General features: G+C 45.1%; 1 protein-coding gene across 4 annotated transcripts in view; it reads right to left on the reverse strand.

The window, feature by feature from the left end:
* The window catches only part of LOC110489361 (CD276 antigen), a 77055-nt gene extending 54907 nt beyond the window's left edge, over positions 1-22148 (reverse strand). For 2 of the 4 annotated variants that reach the window (XM_036971608.2, XM_036971607.2), the window contains exons 1-2: positions 21197-21458; positions 17065-17427 (exon numbers count right to left, since the gene is read on the reverse strand). In XM_036971608.2, the coding sequence (XP_036827503.1) occupies positions 17065-17427; positions 21197-21287 (454 nt within the window). In that variant the 5' untranslated portion in view covers positions 21288-21458. Of the gene's footprint in view, positions 1-17064; positions 17428-21196; positions 21459-21737 lie in introns of those variants that run through there. The other 2 variants (XM_090228553.1, XM_090228554.1) reach the window with 2 other exon arrangements.
* Positions 22149-22925: the final 777 nt, after the last annotated feature.

Here is a 22925-nt window from a genome sequence, read left to right on the forward strand (position 1 = left end):
AGGTAAATTATTATTTAAGATAGATTCCCTTAGGTAAGGGTCAATTATTATTTAAGATAGATTCCCTTAGGTAAGGGTAAATTATTATTTAAGATAAATTCCCTTAGGTAAAGGACAAGTATTCCTTAAGGGATGAAGTTTTATGCAACTGGGCCCTGGGTTTACCTTAAGGAATAATTACCCCTTACCTAAGGGAATTTAACACAATGCAGTATGTTCATTTAACACTGAAAAGTGTGGACCTGCATAGACACTGGACCAGTGTTAAACTTAACACTCTCAATGTTAGAATTCTCTGTGTGTGTGTATGTGTGTGCGTGCGTGCGTGTGTGTGTGTGTGTGTGCTATGGTGGAAATGACAAGATGATGTTATAATGCTATTATAGCATCAAATGGTTGCTTTATGCAACAGAACATGGGGTTGTTATAGAGCACTCGTCTGTGTGTGTTCTACTGAGGATGGGCCTCTGGGAAATTTAACACTGACTGGAGATTTATTTATCTTTTGGGTGATAAAAACCTAAAGAGCATTCCAGAGAACATGAGTTAATGTTTCTGTTCTGTACCGTACCAGGGAGAGATGTACCTGTCACGGTCGTCCTCCTCTTCACCTGAAGAGGAGAGGCGAGAAGGCGGCGTGGTTTGTGTTCATGATGAATTATAATAAACAAAACACTGAACACTGAAACACACTATACAAAAACAATAAACAAATTAACGACCGTGAAGCTAATTAGACCTGTGCTGAACACAAGCCACTGACATAGACAATCACCCACAAACAAACAGTGCAACCCAGGCTACCTAAGCATGATTCTCAATCAGAGACAACTAATGACACCTGCCTCTGATTGAGAACCTTACTAGGCCGAAACATACAAATCCCGAAATCATAGAAAAACAAACATAGACTGCCCACCCCAACTCACGCCCTGACCATACTAAAACAAAGACAAAACAAAGGAACTAAGGTCAGAAAGTGACAGACTCTGGTCTCTGGTCTCTACACAATGACAACTGTATTTACAGCAAATACTGTCTACTGTGAATTATAGGTATCTTTCATACAAATCTTAACCTTGTGACCCATTCTGTACATCTGTTGTTCGTCATGTAGGTTGAAAGGGGTGTTTCTTGGCTATAAAATACCTTTGTACTTTTTGTCTCAGGGCTCTCAACAAATTATTTGGGGGTGATTTGTTGACCAGCCATCATTTTCGTAGAACACTTTATATATGTGTGTTGTATTGACCTGCTCCCTTAAGAGAATAAAGATTTAGTTTAACAATAACTCTGACTTGTGTGATAAGTTTGTCTCTCCTCATTTGATAGTAAAGAAATTAACCGCCCCTGTGACCGTGTGTGCGTGCGTGTGGTCACTGTGCGAGAGATGAATGACAAAAGCCAATGGGAGTGGAATAGAGAGAACAGACAGGCTTTACATGAAGGGGGGAACAGTGAGAGAACATACAGGCTTTACATGAAGGGGGGAACAGTGAGAGAACAGACAGGCTTTACATGAAGGGGGAACAGTGAGAGAACAGACAGGCTTTACATGAAGGGGGAACAGTGAGAGAAGAGACAGGCTTTACATGAAGGGGGAACAGTGAGAGAACAGACAGGCATTACATGAAGGGGGAACAGTGAGAGAACAGACAGGCTTTACATGAAGGGGGAACAGTGAGAGAAGAGACAGGCTTTACATGAAGGGGGAACAGTGAGAGAACAGACAGGCATTACATGAAGGGGGAACAGTGAGAGAACAGACAGGCTTTACATGAAGGGGGAACAGTGAGAGAACAGACAGGCTTTACATGAAGGGGGAACAGTGAGAGAACAGACAGGCATTACATGAAGGGGGAACAGTGAGAGAACAGACAGGCTTTACATGAAGGGGGAATAGTGAGAGAACAGACAGGCTTTACATGAAGGGGGGAACAGTGAGAGAACAGACAGGCATTACATGAAGGGGGAACAGTGAGAGAACAGACAGGCTTTACATGAAGGGGGAACAGTAAGAGAACAGACAGGCTTTACGTGAAGGGGGAACAGTGAGAGAACAGACAGGCATTACATGAAGGGGGAACAGTGAGAGACAGACAGGCATTACATGAAGGGGGAACAGTGAGAGAACAGACAGGCTTTTCATGAAGGGGGAACAGTGAGAGAACAGACAGGCTTTACGTGAAGGGGGAACAGTGAGAGAACAGACAGGCATTACATGAAGGGGGAACAGTGAGAGAACAGACAGGCATTACATGAAGGGGGAACAGTGAGAGAACAGACAGGCTTTACATGAAGGGGGAACAGTGAGAGAACAGACAGGCTTTACATGAAGGGGGAACAGTGAGAGAACAGACAGGCATTACATGAAGGGGGAACAGTGAGAGAACAGACAGGCATTACATGAAGGGGGGACAGTGAGAGAACAGACAGGCTTTACATGAAGGGGGGAACAGTGAGAGAACAGACAGGCATTACATGAAGTGGGGAACAGTGAGAGAACAGACAGGCATTACATGAAGGGGGGAACAGTGAGAGAACAGACAGGCTTTACATGAAGGGGGAACAGTGAGAGAACAGACAGGCTTTACATGAAGGGGGAACAGTGAGAGAACAGACAGGCATTACATGAAGGGGGAACAGTGAGAGAAGAGACAGGCTTTACATGAAGGGGGAACAGTGAGAGAACAGACAGGCATTACATGAAGGGGGAACAGTGAGAGAACAGACAGGCATTACATGAAGGGGGGAACAGTGAGAGAACAGACAGGCTTTACATGAAGGGGGGAACAGTGAGAGAACAGACAGGCATTACATGAAGTGGGGAACAGTGAGAGAACAGACAGGCATTACATGAAGTGGGGAACAGTGAGAGAACAGACAGGCTTTACATGAAGTGGGGAACAGTGAGAGAACAGACAGGCATTACATGAAGGGGGAACAGTGAGAGACAGACAGGCATTACATGAAGGGGGAACAGTGAGAGAACAGACAGGCTTTTCATGAAGGGGGAACAGTGAGAGAACAGACAGGCTTTACATGAAGGGGGAACAGTGAGAGAACAGACAGGCTTTACATGAAGGGGGAACAGTGAGAGAACAGACAGGCATTACATGAAGGGGGAACAGTGAGAGAACAGACAGGCTTTACATGAATGGAGAACAGTGAGAGAACAGACAGGCTTTACATGAAGGGGGAACAGTGAGAGAACAGACAGGCATTACATGAAGGGGGAACAGTGAGAGAACAGACAGGCTTTTCATGAAGGGGGAACAGTGAGAGAACAGACAGGCTTTACGTGAAGGGGGAACAGTGAGAGAACAGACAGGCATTACATGAAGGGGGAACAGTGAGAGAACAGACAGGCATTACATGAAGGGGGAACAGTGAGAGAACAGACAGGCTTTACATGAAGGGGGGAACAGTGAGAGAACAGACAGGCTTTACATGAAGGGGGAACAGTGAGAGAACAGACAGGCATTACATGAAGGGGGAACAGTGAGAGAACAGACAGGCTTTACATGAAGGGGGGACAGTGAGAGAACAGACAGGCTTTACATGAAGGGGGGAACAGTGAGAGAACAGACAGGCATTACATGAAGTGGGGAACAGTGAGAGAACAGACAGGCATTACATGAAGGGGGGAACAGTGAGAGAACAGACAGGCTTTACATGAAGGTGGGAACAGTGAGAGAACAGACAGGCATTACATGAAGGGGGAACAGTGAGAGAACAGACAGGCTTTACATGAAGGGGGAACAGTGAGAGAACAGACAGGCTTTACATGAAGGGAGAACAGTGAGAGAACAGACAGGCATTACATGAAGGGGGAACAGTGAGAGAACAGACAGGCATTACATGAAGGGGGAACAGTGAGAGAACAGACAGGCATTACATGAAGGGGGAACAGTGAGAGAACAGACAGGCTTTACATGAATGGAGAACAGTGAGAAAACAGACAGGCTTTACATGAAGGGGGAACAGTGAGAGAACAGACAGGCATTACATGAAGGGGGAACAGTGAGAGAACAGACAGGCTTTACATGAAGGGAGAACAGTGAGAGAACAGACAGGCATTACATGAAGGGGGAACAGTGAGAGAACAGACAGGCTTTACATGAAGGGGGGACAGTGAGAGAACAGACAGGCTTTACATGAAGGGGGGAACAGTGAGAGAACAGACAGGCATTACATGAAGTGGGGAACAGTGAGAGAACAGACAGGCATTACATGAAGGGGGGAACAGTGAGAGAACAGACAGGCTTTACATGAAGGTGGGAACAGTGAGAGAACAGACAGGCATTACATGAAGGGGGAACAGTGAGAGAACAGACAGGCTTTACATGAAGGGGGAACAGTGAGAGAACAGACAGGCTTTACATGAAGGGAGAACAGTGAGAGAACAGACAGGCATTACATGAAGGGGGAACAGTGAGAGAACAGACAGGCATTACATGAAGGGGGAACAGTGAGAGAACAGACAGGCATTACATGAAGGGGGAACAGTGAGAGAACAGACAGGCTTTACATGAATGGAGAACAGTGAGAGAACAGACAGGCTTTACATGAAGGGGGAACAGTGAGAGAACAGACAGGCTTTACATGAAGGGGGAACAGTGAGAGAACAGACAGGCTTTACGTGAAGGGGGAACAGTGAGAGAACAGACAGGCATTACATGAATGGAGAACAGTGAGAGAACAGACAGGCTTTACATGAAGGGGGAACAGTGAGAGAACAGACAGGCATTACATGAAGGGGGAACAGTGAGAGAACAGACAGGCTTTACATAAAGGGGGGAACAGTGAGAGAACAGACAGGCATTACATGAAGTGGGGAACAGTGAGAGAACAGACAGGCATTACATGAAGGGGGGAACAGTGAGAGAACAGACAGGCATTACATGAAGTGGGGAACAGTGAGAGAACAGACAGGCATTACATGAAGGGGGGAACAGTGAGAGAACAGACAGGCTTTACATGAAGGTGGGAACAGTGAGAGAACAGACAGGCATTACATGAAGGGGGAACAGTGAGAGAACAGACAGGCTTTACATGAAGGGGGAACAGTGAGAGAACAGACAGGCTTTACATGAAGGGAGAACAGTGAGAGAACAGACAGGCATTACATGAAGGGGGAACAGTGAGAGAACAGACAGGCATTACATGAAGGGGGAAAAGTGAGAGAACAGACAGGCATTACATGAAGGGGGAACAGTGAGAGAACAGACAGGCTTTACATGAATGGAGAACAGTGAGAGAACAGACAGGCTTTACATGAAGGGGGAACAGTGAGAGAACAGACAGGCTTTACATGAAGGGGGAACAGTGAGAGAACAGACAGGCTTTACATGAAGGGGGAACAGTGAGAGAACAGACAGGCTTTACATGAAGGGGGAACAGTGAGAGAACAGACAGGCATTACATGAAGGGGGAACAGTGAGAGAACAGACAGGCTTTACATGAAGGGGGAATAGTGAGAGAACAGACAGGCTTTACATGAAGGGGGGAACAGTGAGAGAACAGACAGGCATTACATGAAGGGGGAACAGTGAGAGACAGACAGGCATTACATGAAGGGGGAACAGTGAGAGAACAGACAGGCATTACATGAAGGGGGAACAGTGAGAGAACAGACAGGCATTACATGAAGGGGGAACAGTGAGAGAACAGACAGGCTTTACATGAAGGGGGAACAGTGAGAGAACAGACAGGCTTTACATGAAGGGGGAACAGTGAGAGAACAGACAGGCATTACATGAAGGGGGAACAGTGAGAGAACAGACAGGCTTTACATGAAGGGGGGACAGTGAGAGAACAGACAGGCTTTACATGAAGGGGGGAACAGTGAGAGAACAGACAGGCATTACATGAAGTGGGGAACAGTGAGAGAACAGACAGGCATTACATGAAGGGGGGAACAGTGAGAGAACAGACAGGCTTTACATGAAGGTGGGAACAGTGAGAGAACAGACAGGCATTACATGAAGGGGGAACAGTGAGAGAACAGACAGGCTTTACATGAAGGGGGAACAGTGAGAGAACAGACAGGCTTTACATGAAGGGAGAACAGTGAGAGAACAGACAGGCATTACATGAAGGGGGAACAGTGAGAGAACAGACAGGCATTACATGAAGGGGGAACAGTGAGAGAACAGACAGGCTTTACATGAATGGAGAACAGTGAGAGAACAGACAGGCTTTACATGAAGGGGGAACAGTGAGAGAACAGACAGGCATTACATGAAGGGGGAACAGTGAGAGAACAGACAGGCTTTACATGAAGGGAGAACAGTGAGAGAACAGACAGGCATTACATGAAGGGGGAACAGTGAGAGAACAGACAGGCTTTACATGAAGGGGGGACAGTGAGAGAACAGACAGGCTTTACATGAAGGGGGGAACAGTGAGAGAACAGACAGGCATTACATGAAGTGGGGAACAGTGAGAGAACAGACAGGCATTACATGAAGGGGGGAACAGTGAGAGAACAGACAGGCTTTACATGAAGGTGGGAACAGTGAGAGAACAGACAGGCATTACATGAAGGGGGAACAGTGAGAGAACAGACAGGCTTTACATGAAGGGGGAACAGTGAGAGAACAGACAGGCATTACATGAAGGGGGAACAGTGAGAGACAGACAGGCATTACATGAAGGGGGAACAGTGAGAGAACAGACAGGCTTTTCATGAAGGGGGAACAGTGAGAGAACAGACAGGCTTTACGTGAAGGGGGAACAGTGAGAGAACAGACAGGCTTTACATGAAGGGAGAACAGTGAGAGAACAGACAGGCATTACATGAAGGGGGAACAGTGAGAGAACAGACAGGCTTTACATGAAGGGGGGACAGTGAGAGAACAGACAGGCTTTACATGAAGGGGGGAACAGTGAGAGAACAGACAGGCATTACATGAAGTGGGGAACAGTGAGAGAACAGACAGGCATTACATGAAGGGGGGAACAGTGAGAGAACAGACAGGCTTTACATGAAGGGGGGACAGTGAGAGAACAGACAGGCTTTACATGAAGGGGGGAACAGTGAGAGAACAGACAGGCATTACATGAAGTGGGGAACAGTGAGAGAACAGACAGGCTTTACATGAAGGGGGAACAGTGAGAGAACAGACAGGCATTACATGAAGGGGGAACAGTGAGAGAACAGACAGGCTTTACATGAAGGGAGAACAGTGCAGAGATGAGAAGAAGAGAGGGGGCTGATTGATATATGTAGCTCGATAATGTAGCTCAGTTGGCCCTGGTATAAAGCAGTCGTCTGGATAGGGAATATGGGGCCATTCGGGAGGTAGCCAGTGAGGTGGGGAAGACTCCAGACCAAAATGACATGAATGTTTTTCCTGAACTTGTTATTCTTAGTCAGGACGAGGCTAGCTGACCGTATATTATTTACTCAAACACCGTCATCTTTCCTACCACGGAATCTAAATCATGTATTTTCACAGCCACCGAGATAACAGACATGTTTTTTTCCCCCACCAATATTCACACCTCCTTACGGGATCTAGTCCTGTGTAGTTCCACTAAAACTGGAAATGAGTGGAAGCCAAAAAATGGCCGGAACCTCTCCGGAACCTCTCCGGTTAAGCATACTTCTAGAGTAAAATAGAGGGACTCAATTGAGGTCAGCATGTCTGCTTCCAAAGCCAAAAATGAATCTAGGTCAGGGAAGAGCTGTGGCAGTCATGGCATTTTGTCAGCTTGTTATTGTCAGACAAAAGACTGCCGTGTCTCACGGTAATTTACCGTTAATTAGCATACACATTTAGCAGGCTTTACATTTAGCACCTTTTGAACAACATAAAAAAAAGTCTAACCATCACAATAAATCTATAATTCATCAGGTCCAAAGAAACACCGCTATGATATGAACAAAATGACACGCTTCAGAACAGAATATGAGTTGGTCTACTGTATGTTCTCTGGTTATGCTCCACATAGGCTGTAGGCATATTGCCAATATAGATACGTCATTTGACCCTTATTTAACTAGGCAAGTAAGTTAAGAACAAATTCTTATTTTCAACGACGGCCTAGGAACAGTGGGCCTGTTCAGGGGGCAGAACAACAGATTTGTACCTTGTCAGCTCGGGGATTTGAACTTGCAACCTTCCGGTTACTAGTCCAACGCTCTAACCACTAGGCTACGCTGCCACCTCTACACTCTAACCACTAGGCTACCCTGCCACCCCTACACTCTAACCACTAGGCCACCCTGCCGCCCTACACTCTAACCACTAGGCTACCCTGCCGCCTCTACACTCTAACCACTAGGCTACCCTGCCGCCCTACACTCTAACCACTAGGCAAATCTGCTGCCCTACACTCTAACCACTAGGCTACCCTGCCGCCTCTACACTCTAACCACTAGGCTACCCTGCCGCCCTACACTCTAACCACTAGGCAAATCTGCTGCCCCTACACTCTAACCACTAGGCTACCCTGCCGTCTCTATTCTCTAACCACTAGGCTACCCTGCTGCCCCTACACTCTAAAGACTAGGCTACCCTGCCGCCTCTACACTCTAACCACTAGGCTACCCTGCCGCCCCAGGTTAAACAGTACAAACATCTCACAGGCTTTACATGAAGGGGGAACAGTGAGAGAACAGACAGGCTTTACATGAAGGGGGGAACAGTGAGAGAACAGACAGGCTTTACATGAAGGGGGAACAGTGAGAGAACAGACAGGCATTACATGAAGGGAGAACAGTGAGAGAACAGACAGGCTTTACATGAAGGGGGAACAGTGAGAGAACAGACAGGCATTACATGAAGGGAGAACAGTGAGAGAACAGACAGGCTTTACATGAAGGGGGAACAGTGAGAGAACAGACAGGCTTTACATGAAGGGGGAACAGTGAGAGAACAGACAAGCATTACATGAAGGGGGAACAGTGAGAGAACAGACAGGCTTTACGTGAAGGGGGAACAGTGAGAGAACAGACAGGCATTACATGAAGGGGAACAGTGAGAGAAGAGACAGGCTTTACATGAAGGGGGAACAGTGAGAGAACAGACAGGCTTTACATGAAGGGGGGAACAGTGAGAGAACAGACAGGCATTACATGAAGGGGGGAACAGTGAGAGAACAGACAGGCTTTACATGAAGGGGGGAACAGTGAGAGAACAGACAGGCTTTACATGAAGGGGGAAAGAGTGAGAGAACAGACAGGCATTACATGAAGGGGGAACAGTGAGAGAACAGACAGGCATTACATGAAGGGGGGACAGTGAGAGAACAGACAGGCTTTACATGAAGGGGGGAACAGTGAGAGAACAGACAGGCTTTACATGAAGGGGGAAAGAGTGAGAGAACAGACAGGCATTACATGAAGGGGGAACAGTGAGAGAACAGACAGGCATTACATGAAGGGGGGACAGTGAGAGAACAGACAGGCTTTACATGAAGGGGGGAACAGTGAGAGAACAGACAGGCATTACATGAAGGGGGGAACAGTGAGAGAACAGACAGGCTTTACATGAAGGGGGGAACAGTGAGAGAACAGACAGGCTTTACATGAAGGGGGAAAGAGTGAGAGAACAGACAGGCATTACATGAAGGGGGGACAGTGAGAGAACAGACAGGCTTTAAATGAAGGGAGAACAGTGAGAGAACAGACAGGCTTTACATGAAGGGAGAACAGTGAGAGAACAGACAGGCATTACATGAAGGGGGAACAGTGAGAGAACAGACAGGCTTTACATGAAGGGGGAACAGTGAGAGAACAGACAGGCTTTACATGAAGGGAGAACAGTGAGAGAACAGACAGGCATTACATGAAGGGGGAACAGTGAGAGAACAGACAGGCTTTACATGAAGGTGGGAACAGTGAGAGAACAGACAGGCATTACATGAAGGGGGGACAGTGAGAGAACAGACAGGCTTTACATGAAGGGAGAATAGTGCAGAGATGAGAAGAAGAGAGGGGGCTGGTTGATATATGTAGCTCGATAATGTAGCTCAGTTGGCCCTGGTATAAAGCAGTCGTCTGGATCGGGAATATGGGGCCATTTGGGAGGTAGCCAGTGAGGTGGGGAAGACTCCAGACCAAAATGACATGAATGCCTTTTCCTGAACTTGTTATTCTTAGTCAGGACGAGGCTAGCTGACCGTATATTATTTACTCAAACACCGTCATCTTTCCTACCACGGAATCTAAATCATGTATTTTCACAGCCACCGAGATAACAGACATGTTTTTTTCCCCCACCAATATTCACACTTCCTTACGGGATCTAGTCCTGTGTAGTTCCACTAAAACTGGAAATGAGTTGAAGCCAAAAAATGGCCGGAACCTCTCCGGAACCTCTCCGGTTAAGCATACTTCTAGAGTAAAATAGAGGGACTCAATTGAGGTCAGCATGTCTGCTTTCAAAGCCAAAAAATGAATCTAGGTCAGGGAAGAGCTGTGGCAGTCATGACATTTTGTCAGCTTGTTATTGTCAGACAAAAGACTGCCGTGTCTCACGGTAATTTACCGTTAATTAGCATACACATTTAGCAGGCTTTACATTTAGCACCTTTGGAACAGCTACATAAAAAAAAGTCTAACCATCACAATAAATCCATAATTCATCTGTGTCAGGTCCAAAGAAACACCGCTATGATATGAACAAAATGTATTTCAGAAGAACAGAATATGAGTTGGTCTACTGTATGTTCTCTGGTTATGCTCCACATAGGCTGTAGGCATATTGCCAATATAGATATTTCATTTGACTAGGCAAGTCAGTTAAGAACAAATTATTATTTTCAACGACAGCCTAGGAACAGTGGGTTAACTGCCTGTTCCGGGGCAGAACGACGGATTTGTACCTTGTCAGCTCGGGGATTTGAACTTGCAACCTTCCGGTTACTAGTCCAACACTCTAACCACTAGGCTACCCTGCCGCCCCTACATTCTAACCACTAGGCTACCCTGCCGCCTCTACACTCTAACCACTAGGCTACCCTGCCGCCCCTACACTCTAACCACTAGGCTACCCTGCCGCCTCTACACTCTAACCACTAGGCTACCCTGCCGCCCCTACACTCTAACCACTAGGCTACCCTGCCGCCTCTACACTCTAACCACTAGGCTACCCTGCCGCCTCTACACTCTAACCACTAGGCTACCCTGCCGCCTCTACACTCTAACCACTAGGCTACCCTGCCGCCCCTACACTCTAACCACTAGGCTACCCTGCCGCCTCTACACTCTAACCACTAGGCTACCCTGCCGCCCCTACACTCTAACCACTAGGCTACCCTGCCACCTCTACACTCTAACCACTAGGCTACCCTGCCGCCCCTACACTCTAACCACTAGGCTACCCTGCCGCCTCTACACTCTAACCACTAGGCTACCCTGCCGCCCCTACACTCTAACCACTAGGCTACCCTGCCACCTCTACACTCTAACCACTAGGCTACCCTGCCGCCCCAAATTAAACAGTACAAACATCTCCCCTTATATGCTTATAAGTCCCGTTCTGTTATGTTATATTTTTAGATGATATTATAGTAACAATAATATAATTGAACAGTGTGGTCGGGCCACGGATGTTGGGCGATTAGGCTTGGCTCGCAGTCGGTGTTCCAATTCATCCCAAAGGATGTTTGATGGGGTTGAGGTCAGGGCTCTGTGCAGGCCAGTCAAGTTCTTCTACACTGATCTCGACAAACCATTTCTGTACAGACCTCGCTTTGTGCTCAGCATTGTCAAGTGGGAACAGGAAACAGGAAACTGTTGCAACAAAGTTGGAAGCACAGAATAGTCTAGAATGTCATTGTATGCTGTAGAGTTGACATTTAACCTTCACCTGAACTATGGGGCCTAGCCTGAACCAAGAAAATAGACCATTATTCTTCCTCCATCAAACTTCACAGCTGGCAGTTGGTAGCGGTTTCCTGGCATGCGCTTAACCCAGATTAGTCCTTTGGACTGCCAGACAGCAAAGAGTGATTCATCACTCCAGAGAACGTGTTTCCACAGCTCCAGAGTCCTAATGGTGGCGAGCTTTACACCTCTCCTTGGCATTGCGCATGGTGATTCATTAATGAAGCTCCCGAAGGAACAGTTATTGTGCTGTCGTTGCTTCCAGAGTTTGGAACTCGGTAGTGAGTGTTGCAACCGAGGAACTGATGATTCTTACACGCTTCAGCACTCGGTGGTCCCGTTCTGCGAGTTTGTGTGGTCTACCACTTCGCGGCTGAGCCGTTGTTGCTCCTAGACGTTTCCACTTCACAATAACAGGACTTACAGTTGACTGGGGGGCAGCTCTAGCAGGGCAGACATTTGACTAACTGACTTGCTGAAAATTTGCATCCTACGACGGTGCCACGTTGAAAGTCACTGAGTTCTACTGCCACTGTTTATTCATGGAGATTGCATCAATGTGTGGTTCATTGTATACACCTGCCAGCAACGGATGTGCCTGAAATAGCAGAAACCATTCATTTGAAGGGTAGTCCACATGCACTATTTACAAAAAAGTATATATCTCTCTCTCTCTCTCTCTTTCTAACTCTCTTTCTCTCTCTCTACATATATACAGTACCAGTCAAACGTTTGGACACACCTACTCATTCAAGGGTTTTTCTTTATTTTTTTACAATTTTCTACATTGTAGAATAAAAGTGAAGACATCAAAACCATGGAATAACACATGGAATCATGTAGTAACCAAAAAAAGTGTTAAACAAATCAAATTACATTACATATTTGAGATATTCTTCAAAGTAGCACCTTTGCTTTGATGACAGCTTTGGCATTCTCTCAACCAGCTTCATGAGGTAGTCACCTGGAATGAATTTCATTTAACTGGTGTGCCTTGTCAAAAGTTAATTTGTGGAATTTATTTCCTTCCTAATGAGTTTGAGCCAATCAGTTGTGTTGTGACAAGGTAGGGGTGGTATACAGAAGATAGTCCTATTCAGTAAAAGTCCATATTATGGCAAGAACAGCTCAAATAAGCAAAGAGAAACGACAGTCCAACATTGTTTTATTAAAACTTGAAGGTCGGTCAATCCGTAAAATGTCTTCAAGTACAGTCGCAAAAACCATCAAGCGCTATGATAAAACTGGCTCTCAAGAGGACCGTCAAAGGAGATGAAGACCCAGAGTTACCTCTGCTGCAGAGGATACATTCATTAGAGTTAACTGCACCTCAGAAACTGCAGCCCAAATAAATGCTTCACAGAGTTCAAGTAACAGACACATCTCAACATCAACTGTTCAGATGAGACTGTGTGAATCAGGCCTTCATGGTCAAATTTCTGAAAATAAACCAATACTAAAGAACACCAATAAGATGAAGAGACTTGAAATGTAGCATATCTGAAGTTGAATAGGACGGCCTTGACTAGAATACACTATATAAACTCTGCAAAAAAAGAAACGTCCTCCCACTGTCAACTGTGTTTGTTTTCAGCAAACTTAACATGTGTAAACATTTCTATGAACATAACAAGATTCAACAACTGAGACATAAACTGAACAAGTTCCACAGACATGTGATTAACAGAAATGGAATAATGTGTCCCTGAACAAAGGGGGGGTCAAAATCAAAAGTAACAGTCAGTATCTGGTGTGTCCACCAGCTGCATTAAGTACTGCAGTGCATCCCCTCCTCATATAGGGGTTGTTGCCATCCTGTACCTGTCCCGCAGGTGTGATGTTCGGATGTACCAATCCTGTGCAGGTGTTGTTACATGTGGTCTGCCACTGCGAGGACGATCAGCTGTACGTTCTGTCTCCCTGTAGCGCTGTCTTAGGCGTCTCAGTACGGACATAGCAATTTATTGACCGGGCCACATCTGCAGTCCTCATGCCTCCTTGCAGCATTCCTAAGGCATGTTCACGCAGATGAGCAGGGACCCTGGGCATCTTTCTTTGGGTGTTTCTCAGAGTCAGTAGAAAGGCCTCTTTAGTGTCCTAAGTTTTCATAACTGTGACCTTAATTGCCTTCTGTCTGTAAGTTTTTAGTGCCTTAATGACTGTTCCACAGGTGCATGTTTATTAATTGTTTATGGTTCATTGAACAAGCATGGGAAACATTGTTTAAATCCTTTAAAGTGCAGAGTTGAGTAACCAGGTGGTAGCCGTCTAGTAACAGTGACTAAAGTTCAGGGCAGGGTATTGGTCAGAGGACTGCTAGTGGTGACTATCTCAATGTCTGACGGCCTTGAGATAAAAGTTGCTTTTAACTCAAGGCCGTCAGACCTTGAGATAGAAGTTGTTTTTCAGTCTCTCGGTCACAGCTTTGATGCATCTGTACTGAAAAAAGTTCAGGAGTAAAAATGTGCTTAACTAGTCACATGATACGTTGCATGGACTCACTTTATGTGCAATAATAGTGTTTAACATAATTTTTTAATTACCAACTTATTTCTGTACCCCTCACATACAATTATCTGTAAGGTCCCTCAGTCGAACAGTGAATTTCAAACAAAGATTCAACCATAAAGACCAGGGAGGATTTCCAATGCCTTGCAAAAAAGGGCACCTATTTAAAGATGAGATTGAATATCCCTTTCAGCATGGTGGACAGATCTTGGGGGGACAGCTGTACCCTCTGCCCGAGACGATAACCGGGGTCCGGTGGCGGTACGCTTGTCGTCGATTCTTGGAGGTGGTCTTGAGAAGAGTTGACCGGGCTCTCTTCCAGGTACGACGACAGCGGCGGACAAACATTTGGGCCGAGGGTATGCCGACCTCTTGCTCTGGGAAGCGTGGGGGCTGATAACCCAGGGAACACTCAACAGGCGATAGACCTGTGGCAGAGCAAAGAAGGGTGTTGCGGACATATTCAACCCACACTAGTTGCTGGCTCCATGTGGTGGGGCTGGCGCAGACCAGGCAGCGAAGAGTCATCTCCGGGTCTTGGTTGGCTCACTCCGACTGGCCGTTGGACTGGGGGTTGAACCCGGAGGAGAAACTGGCCGACAACCTACTGAGTGTGTGGAACGCCTTCCAGAACCGGACGAGAACAGAGGACCCCGATCGGAGACCATGTCTATGGGCAGTCCATGGATCCTTAAGACCTGCTGGAGCAAGTCACGAGCAGCCTCTCTCCCAGACAACAGAGAATCAAACACCTTCTGAGCCTCCAGACTGAGGCAGACGGTGGACTGTTGCTCCCACACCACCGTAGCCCAGGCGAGTGCCCTCCCAGTCATCAGCGTTATGATGTACGCTATCCTTGAACGGTCAGTGGGGAACCAAGAAGGCTGCAGCTCAAAAATGAGGGAGCACTGGGAGAGAAAATCCCGGCAGGTTCCAGAATCTCCAGCGTAGCGCTCCGGAGGAGGTAAGCGGGGTTCTCAGGACAATGGGGTAGGCTGGGAGATTACTGGTGTGACCCGTTGCCCAGTAGGGAATCTGCGCAATTGCTCCAGCAATGCGTCGAACGCCTGGTCACGGCATTCTGCCAGGGTATGGAGTCCCTTCATAAGACATTGCAATAACTCCTTGTGTCTTCCAATGGTGACTCCTTGCTTGGAGACAGCATTGTTTCCATGGCCTCCAATTGCTCTTAAATACTTGTAAAACTAAATGCATGCTCTTCAACCGATCGCTGCCTGCACCTGCCCGCCTGTCCAACATCACAACTCTGGACGGTTCTGACGGTTCGGACAACTACAAATACCTAGGTGTCTGGTTGGACTGTAAACTCTCCTTCCAGACTCACATCAAACATTTCCAATCCAAAGTTAAATCTAGAATTGGCTTCCTATTTTGCAACAAAGCATCCTTTACTCATGCTGCCAAACATACCCTTGTAAAACTGACCATCCTACGATCCTTGACGATGTAATTTACAAAATAGCCTCCAATACTCTACTCAATAAATTGGATACAGTCTATCACAGTGACATCCGTTCTGTCACTAAAGCCCCATATACTACCCACCACTGCGACCTGTATGCTCTCGTTGCCTGGCCCTCGCTTCACACTCGTCGCCAAACCCACTGGCTCCAGGTCATCTACAAGACCCTGCTAGGTAAAGTCCCCCCTTATCTCAGCTTGCTGGTCACCATAGCAGCACACACCTGTAGCACGCGCTCCAGCAGGTATATCTCTCTGGTCACCCCCAAAATCAATTCCTCCTTTGGCTGCCTCTCCTTCCAGTTCTCTACTGCCAATGACTGGAACGAACTACAAAAATCTCTGAAACTGGAAACATTTATCCCCCTCACTAGCTTTAAGCACCAGCTGCCAGAGCAGCTCACAGATTACTGCACCTGTACATAGCCCATCTATAATTTAGCCCAAACAACTACCTCTCCCCCTACTGTATTTATTTATTTTGCTCCTTTGCACCCCATTATCTCTACATTGCACATTCCTCCACTGCAAATCTACCATTCCAGTATTTTACTTGCTATATTGTATTTACTTCGCTACCATGGCCTTTTTTTTTGCCTTTACCTCCCTTATCTCACCTCATTTGCTCACATTGTATATAGACTTAATTTTTCTACTGTATTATTGACTGTATGTTTGTTTCACTTCATGTGTAACTCTGTGTTGTTGTACGTGTCGCACTGCTTTGCTTTATCTTGGCCAGGTCGCAATTGTAAATGAGAACTTGTTCTCAACTTGCCTACCTGGTTAAATAAAGGTGAAATAAAAAAATAAAAAAATAAAAATTGTGGAGCTGGTCTAAGTCTGCTGGGTCAGTCATGGCCAGTTCGTACTACAAGAACTCAGGATAAGGGACAGATGCAGACAGATGTTTATTGACCCAAACAGGGGGCAGGCAAAAGACAGGTCAAAGGGCAGGCAGAGGTTCAGAAACAGGTCAGAGTCAGGCAGGTACAGAATGCCAGGAAGGCTCGGAGCAGGCAGAATGGTCAGAACCGGGGAAACTATGAAACAGAAATGAGAAAGCAGGGAGATGGGAAAACACGCTGGTAAGACCTGACAAGACAAGACGAACTGGCAACACACAAACAGAGAACACAGATACAGTATAAATACCCAGGGGATAATGGATAATTGAACAAAATACATCAGGAGAATTAGGAGGAATAGAGAAGGGAGAAGAAAAGAGAACCTACCTGCGTATTTGAGCTGGACCTCAGCCTTTCCTGTCCCCTTCATGTTATTAACCGAACAGAGATATCTTCCCTGATCCCCTGGACCTACACTCTCCAACCTGAGGGATGCGTTTCCCCCAGAGAGCTGGGAATGGAACAGTCCAGTGCGGTTGTGATACTCTCCGCTCTGGCGCGCCAGTTGGTCTGTTCCGTAGTAGAAACTGTGGACCACCCGCAAATCTTCTACCCTCTGCCATGTCACCACGAGACCCTCTTCCAGGGGGGAACCAAGGTCAAGGCTAGGGGGGAACACACAGCCCAAAACAGCCGGTTGGTTATAGACGGCTACCACTCTGGGCTGGGGCGCCTGTACTTCGAAGGCATCTGAGGGAACAAAGGAGAGACTTGAGTTTGTGTGTCTGGGTGTGTGTGTGTGTCATGGTAGGGACAAAAAGGTTAGTAAGATATTAACTTATAACAAAGGGGAGAGATGTGGTAGTGTGTGGTAGTGTGTGATGGTTTGTAAAGCAGAGGCGCTGGATTTCCCACCAGTACTCGGTTTCCATAAGCCGTAGGCTGGATTTTCCATCAGTACTCGGTTTCCATAAGCCATAGGCTGGATTTTTCATCAGTACGTACTCGGTTTCCATAAGCCATAGGCTGGATTTTTCATCAGTACTCGGTTTCCATAAACCGTAGGCTCCACAACGCACATAAATCATGTCCATAAATGCACACATCTTCAATTTCACTCAGTTAACAACCTGCCTACCAGTTCTGATCCACGGCCAGTGTAGAAGTCTAATGTAGGAAGATACAGTACGTTAGATTGCCCTGCAAAGAGGCGAGGAATAAAGGGGAAATCTGAGATTTCTACATCCAATTCCTGTATTTTTAAATGAATGACATATCATCATTGATTCTTGAATAATATATTATTAAAAGCCTCATGAGTTCAACTGTCTTAGTGTACGACATCAAACAGTCCAACAGTTTTACTTTTAATAGTAAATAAACACTAGTTAGTTTAAAAAACAACAACATTCCTTCCATTGTCTATGAATGTAAGAGTGGTTTTGGACAGTACAGTACTGGAGCTGGTCCAACTGGAGGTCAAATACATCTACTCATTTTCAGCCAAAATATTTTCACATCACCCTTCCCTTGTACTGTAAAATTATTTGTACACCCTCCCCAATCCTAATATTTACTCAAAACGAATGATTACTCCCACAAATGGAATTTGTGGCACAATCTATGCTTCGCAGGGCTACAGGCCGGAAGTTTGAGGGTTCGCCGACCACCATGGACAAGCTACCTCTTCCCTGCCTGTTTCATTACACAGAGATCAGAGATGAGACATCAGAGCCGGATACAGACAATCATCAGCTAAATGGAAATAAGATTTTCAACATTTATATTTATATCTATACTGTATAAAATCATTTTTATATGCAATGATTTTTCACCGACAGGTTTCTGTCCCAATGCACCACACTTAACCAGTAAGCAATGCATTACCGACTGCTGGTGCTTCCTCATGGTTTGTGTTTTTCATCAAACCAATCAAATAGAGTATGTCAATATGACAAGCAGAAAACACATCCCTCCCATCCCAGTATCAAAGGCTTGCCTTAGTTTGCTTGGGAATATGGGCAATATGGGCGGACCGTGTTTTGGGTGTTTCTGGGAAATAGTTTGACCTCCATCATCTAGGACGTGACGATGGTTCATAAAATCTACCCATTTCTGCCCATTTTTTTTTGCGTCTTACAGGCCTTCTCATACAGCTGCAACTGTATATGCATTTGTAAAGCAGGACCTTTCTTGAGTTGGGCTCTGGGATGGTGTAACTGTTGAGAATGGGAGTTTATGGTTGTGTGGGGGTAAAGGGTTTAGTGTGTGTGGGTGTATGTGTGTGTGTGTGTATGTGTGTGTGTGTGTGTGTGTGTGTGTGGGGGGGGGGTGTGGGTGTGTGTGTGTGTGTGTGTGTGTGTGTGTGTGTGTGTGTGTGTGGGTGTGTGGGTGTGTGGGTGTGTGGGTGTGTGTGTGTGTGTGTGTGTATGTGCGTATCCCACAACTGTTGCGAAGGAGTAAAAGATGTTAAGGTCAATATAGAATGATTCACAATAATTGTTTGCTAATATAATAATTGCTTGCAATAATGTAATGGTGAGACTGGTGAGAGGTAAAATCTTTTGCATAAATTGCCTACATTACTACAAATATTAATAGCTAATTATGGGAAATAAGAAACAGGATTTAAAACAAATATATATATATATATATATATATATATATATATATATATATATATATGTTTTGACGGCTATATATAATACAAATCGAGGTGAGGGCGATGGAAATGCATTTGGCAGTTCATCTACTTCTGTTCTGTAAATGGCACTGTGTGCTCTTTTCGAAGGATGGATCACAGTCTCTTCACGGATACGGGTGGGTCGGGGGTGGTCTGCCGGGCATTGGGATGACAATCCAACTCGGGATGAGGAGGGCTTTTAGTGGGTGAAATAGTGGGGACCAATTGGAGGTAGCAATGCAAATATCATGGTACAGCTATATAGACACTCCATCATCATGTTACTTTTTAATGGTACGTTTACAAACATATATTTTGATAAATAGAATTGAAAGTTGTGTATCATTATGGTAAGTGGTGAAATAAGTATAGCCAGTTACAATTGTAATGGGCTAGCAGATAATAAGAAAAGACGATCAGTATTTACCTGGCTAAAAGAGAAGGAATATCTATTGTTTACAGGAAACTCATTCAACAATTTTAGATTAAGTTTTGTGGAAAAAGAACTGGGAAGAAATTCAAAATGGGTGATGGTTTTAATTAACAGTAATTTTGATCCAAATTTGCAAATTGTCCAAACAGATTATCAAGGTAGATGGATTGTTTTAAATATGTTATTGGACAATAAACAGAAATGGCTCATTAACCTAATCGGTCAAAATAATGATGATCCAAGCTTCTTTAAAAATATATCTAAGAGTTTATCAACTCTACAAGCTACACTAGACTCTATTATTATGGTGGGAGATTTTAATACGGTCTTAAATAGCTCTATGGACCGGAAAGGAAATCACATTACAAACTATCACCCTCAGGCACTTAAGGAAATCATGAATGTCATGGATATATTGGAATTAGTGGATATATGGAGACTTAAATATCCTGACCTGGTGAGATATATAGATGGAGGAGGCTTAATCAAGCTAGTCGTCTTGACTACTTACTTATGCCATTCTCTCTGCCACCAAAAGTTTAAAAAGTGACTGAACTCCTCTCTACTTAACTACAGAAATAGGACAACGTGTAAGTGTTTGTCACGCCCTGGCCTTAGTTATCTTTGTTTTCTTTATTATTTTGGTTATGTCAGGGTGTGACATGGGGGATTTATGTGTTTTTGTACTGTCTAGGGGTTTTGTATTTTTATGGAGGTGTATACTATATAGGTGTTTATGTATGTCTATGGTTGCCTTCATTGGTTCTCAATTAGAGGCAGCTGTTTATCGTTGTCTCTGATTGGGAACCATATTTAGGTAGCCATATTCTCATAATAAACGCAGAGAACTAAAATATTGTGTTATTGTTACGCGTATTATTACTAGGAAGGGAAGGGAAGGGAAGGGAAGGGAAGGGAAGGGAAGGGGAGGGGAGGGGAGGGGAGGGGAGGGGGGGGGGTAATTTTCCTGAAAAGGTTATTCAAGGACCCATTAAAATGGGTTATTTGAAGAACCCCCAGTCTCACTTCGTAGAACTCCTAAAGGCAGGAAACGTTTCTTTTTAGAGTAAATGTCGAACTCTCTCTTACATTTCTCCAGACTTATCCAGCTGTTCACCAGAATAGCTATTTTCCCCTTTAAAGGTTTCGCTGTACACTTGTAAATTATATTTTGTCTTTAAATCGCTACAGTAGCCTTGCAAGAACGTCCTTCGCCCAGCTACTTTAAACTGTTTTAAACAATACCCACGGCAGAAGGCTGCGTAGGCTATTACTGTGTAATAATGAAATATTACTTTGATTTAAAAACCCGTTGGAACTGGCACAGCTACGGTATCTCAATACGTGTCCTTTTCATATAGAATTACAAAACAATCTGAAAATGTATTTATATTAAAACTTACCAATGTCACTGAGTGCAGCGATGAGCAGAATAAAGAACCACCCCGACATCTCGAATCCTTTGAGGGGACGCTGTAAAATAGACTTCACCATCGGGATAGGCGATCTCAAATGGAGTATACCGTAACACGTCTTACCGTTTTTTTCGATTGCTAAACTACAGTGGGCACAACTGGAGTCACATGCGCAAAACTCTTAACTACAGTCTGCACTACCAACAGTCACCTAACACTATGCACAACCCTCACTGAGATAACACACACTGTCACTCAGAACACACTGAGAGTAAAAACACTAGCATCAAACACCAATACAGAAAATACAAACGTTTCATCTTTACAGTTTGAACAATTTCAGTGACTTCATACAAAGTAATATTTTCTTCAAAGAAAAGAGTGACATTCTTTCACATGATTTATGAACATTTTTAGAACATAACAATTCTTTAAGGTAAATGAAAATTAGCAGTTTGCTTCAATAGTCTGTAGTAATTTACGGAATTACAGTAATGAGAAAAAAAAGGTAGAAACTAAAAGTACATACTGTAATTCGAACAAATAATTGAGGGGCTAATCCTGCCTCTCTCTAGCATCAGGCCACATGTTTTCTTCAACATCACATCTAATGTTTTCTCTTGCCATGCACCTGGGGAAGAACCTTCTGGAGTGCCTTATCCATCCCTGGCAGTCCTCTGGACTCGTGTCCTCACATCCGGCACGCATGGCTTCCAAAAGAGACATTTGGTCATGTGGGTGGTGACCAAACACTTTCCACCTCCAGGCAGAGAAAAACTCCTCTATTGGGTTGAGGAAGGGTGAATATGCAGGCAGGTACAAAACCATAAATCTGTTATGTGCTGCAAACCAATCTGTGACAGCTGCAGAGTGGTGAAAAGCAACGTTATCGCAAACTATGACAAAAACTTGGGGGTTTCTTACTGGCTCCCCCTGTTCTGCTGGCACTAGCTGAGCATAGAGCTGTTCTAGGAAAGCTATAAGCCTTTCTGTGTTGTATGGGCCAATGAGTGGTGTGTTGAGAAGCAAACCATCATTGGCCATTGCAGCACACATGTTGATATTTCCCCCCCTTTTGCCTGGAACCTCCACTGTGGCCCTTTGACCTATAACATTCCTTCCTCTGCGCCGTGTTTTGGCAAGGTTAAATCCAGCTTCATCGATAAATACAAATGAATGTGGTCTTTCCAGTGCTTCCACCTCCATTACTCTCTGAAAAACAGTAAGTGCACAGTTTTACTGTAGAAATGCTAGTGTTTTTTTTTACTGTAACTATTTTGTATAGCTGTGTACGTAACCTCAGACGTCTTACCTGGACATATTGGTATCTTTGCTCTTTTACCCGTTCACTGTTTCTCTCGAACGGTACAGTGTATAACTGTTTCATTGTAACTTGGTGTTTCTTTAGGACTCGAGCAATAGTTGTTGTGAAAATATGGAGCCTTGCGCCGTGATTGGCTCAGTGTTCTGTCACTCATCAAATCAAATCAAATCAAATTAATTTATATAGCCCTTCGTACATCAGCTGATATCTCAAAGTGCTGTACAGAAACCCAGCCTAAAACCCCAAACAGCAAGCAATGCAGGTGTAGAAGCACGGTGGCTAGGAAAAACTCCCTAGAAAGGCCAAAACCTAGGAAGAAACCTAGAGAGGAACCAGGCTATGTGGGGTGGCCAGTCCTCTTCTGGCTGTGCCGGGTGGAGATTATAACAGAAC

This window comes from Oncorhynchus mykiss, chromosome 30, assembly GCF_057628025.1.
Source record: "Oncorhynchus mykiss isolate SJ-2025 chromosome 30, ASM5762802v1, whole genome shotgun sequence".
Classification (NCBI taxonomy): Eukaryota; Metazoa; Chordata; class Actinopteri; order Salmoniformes; family Salmonidae; genus Oncorhynchus; species Oncorhynchus mykiss.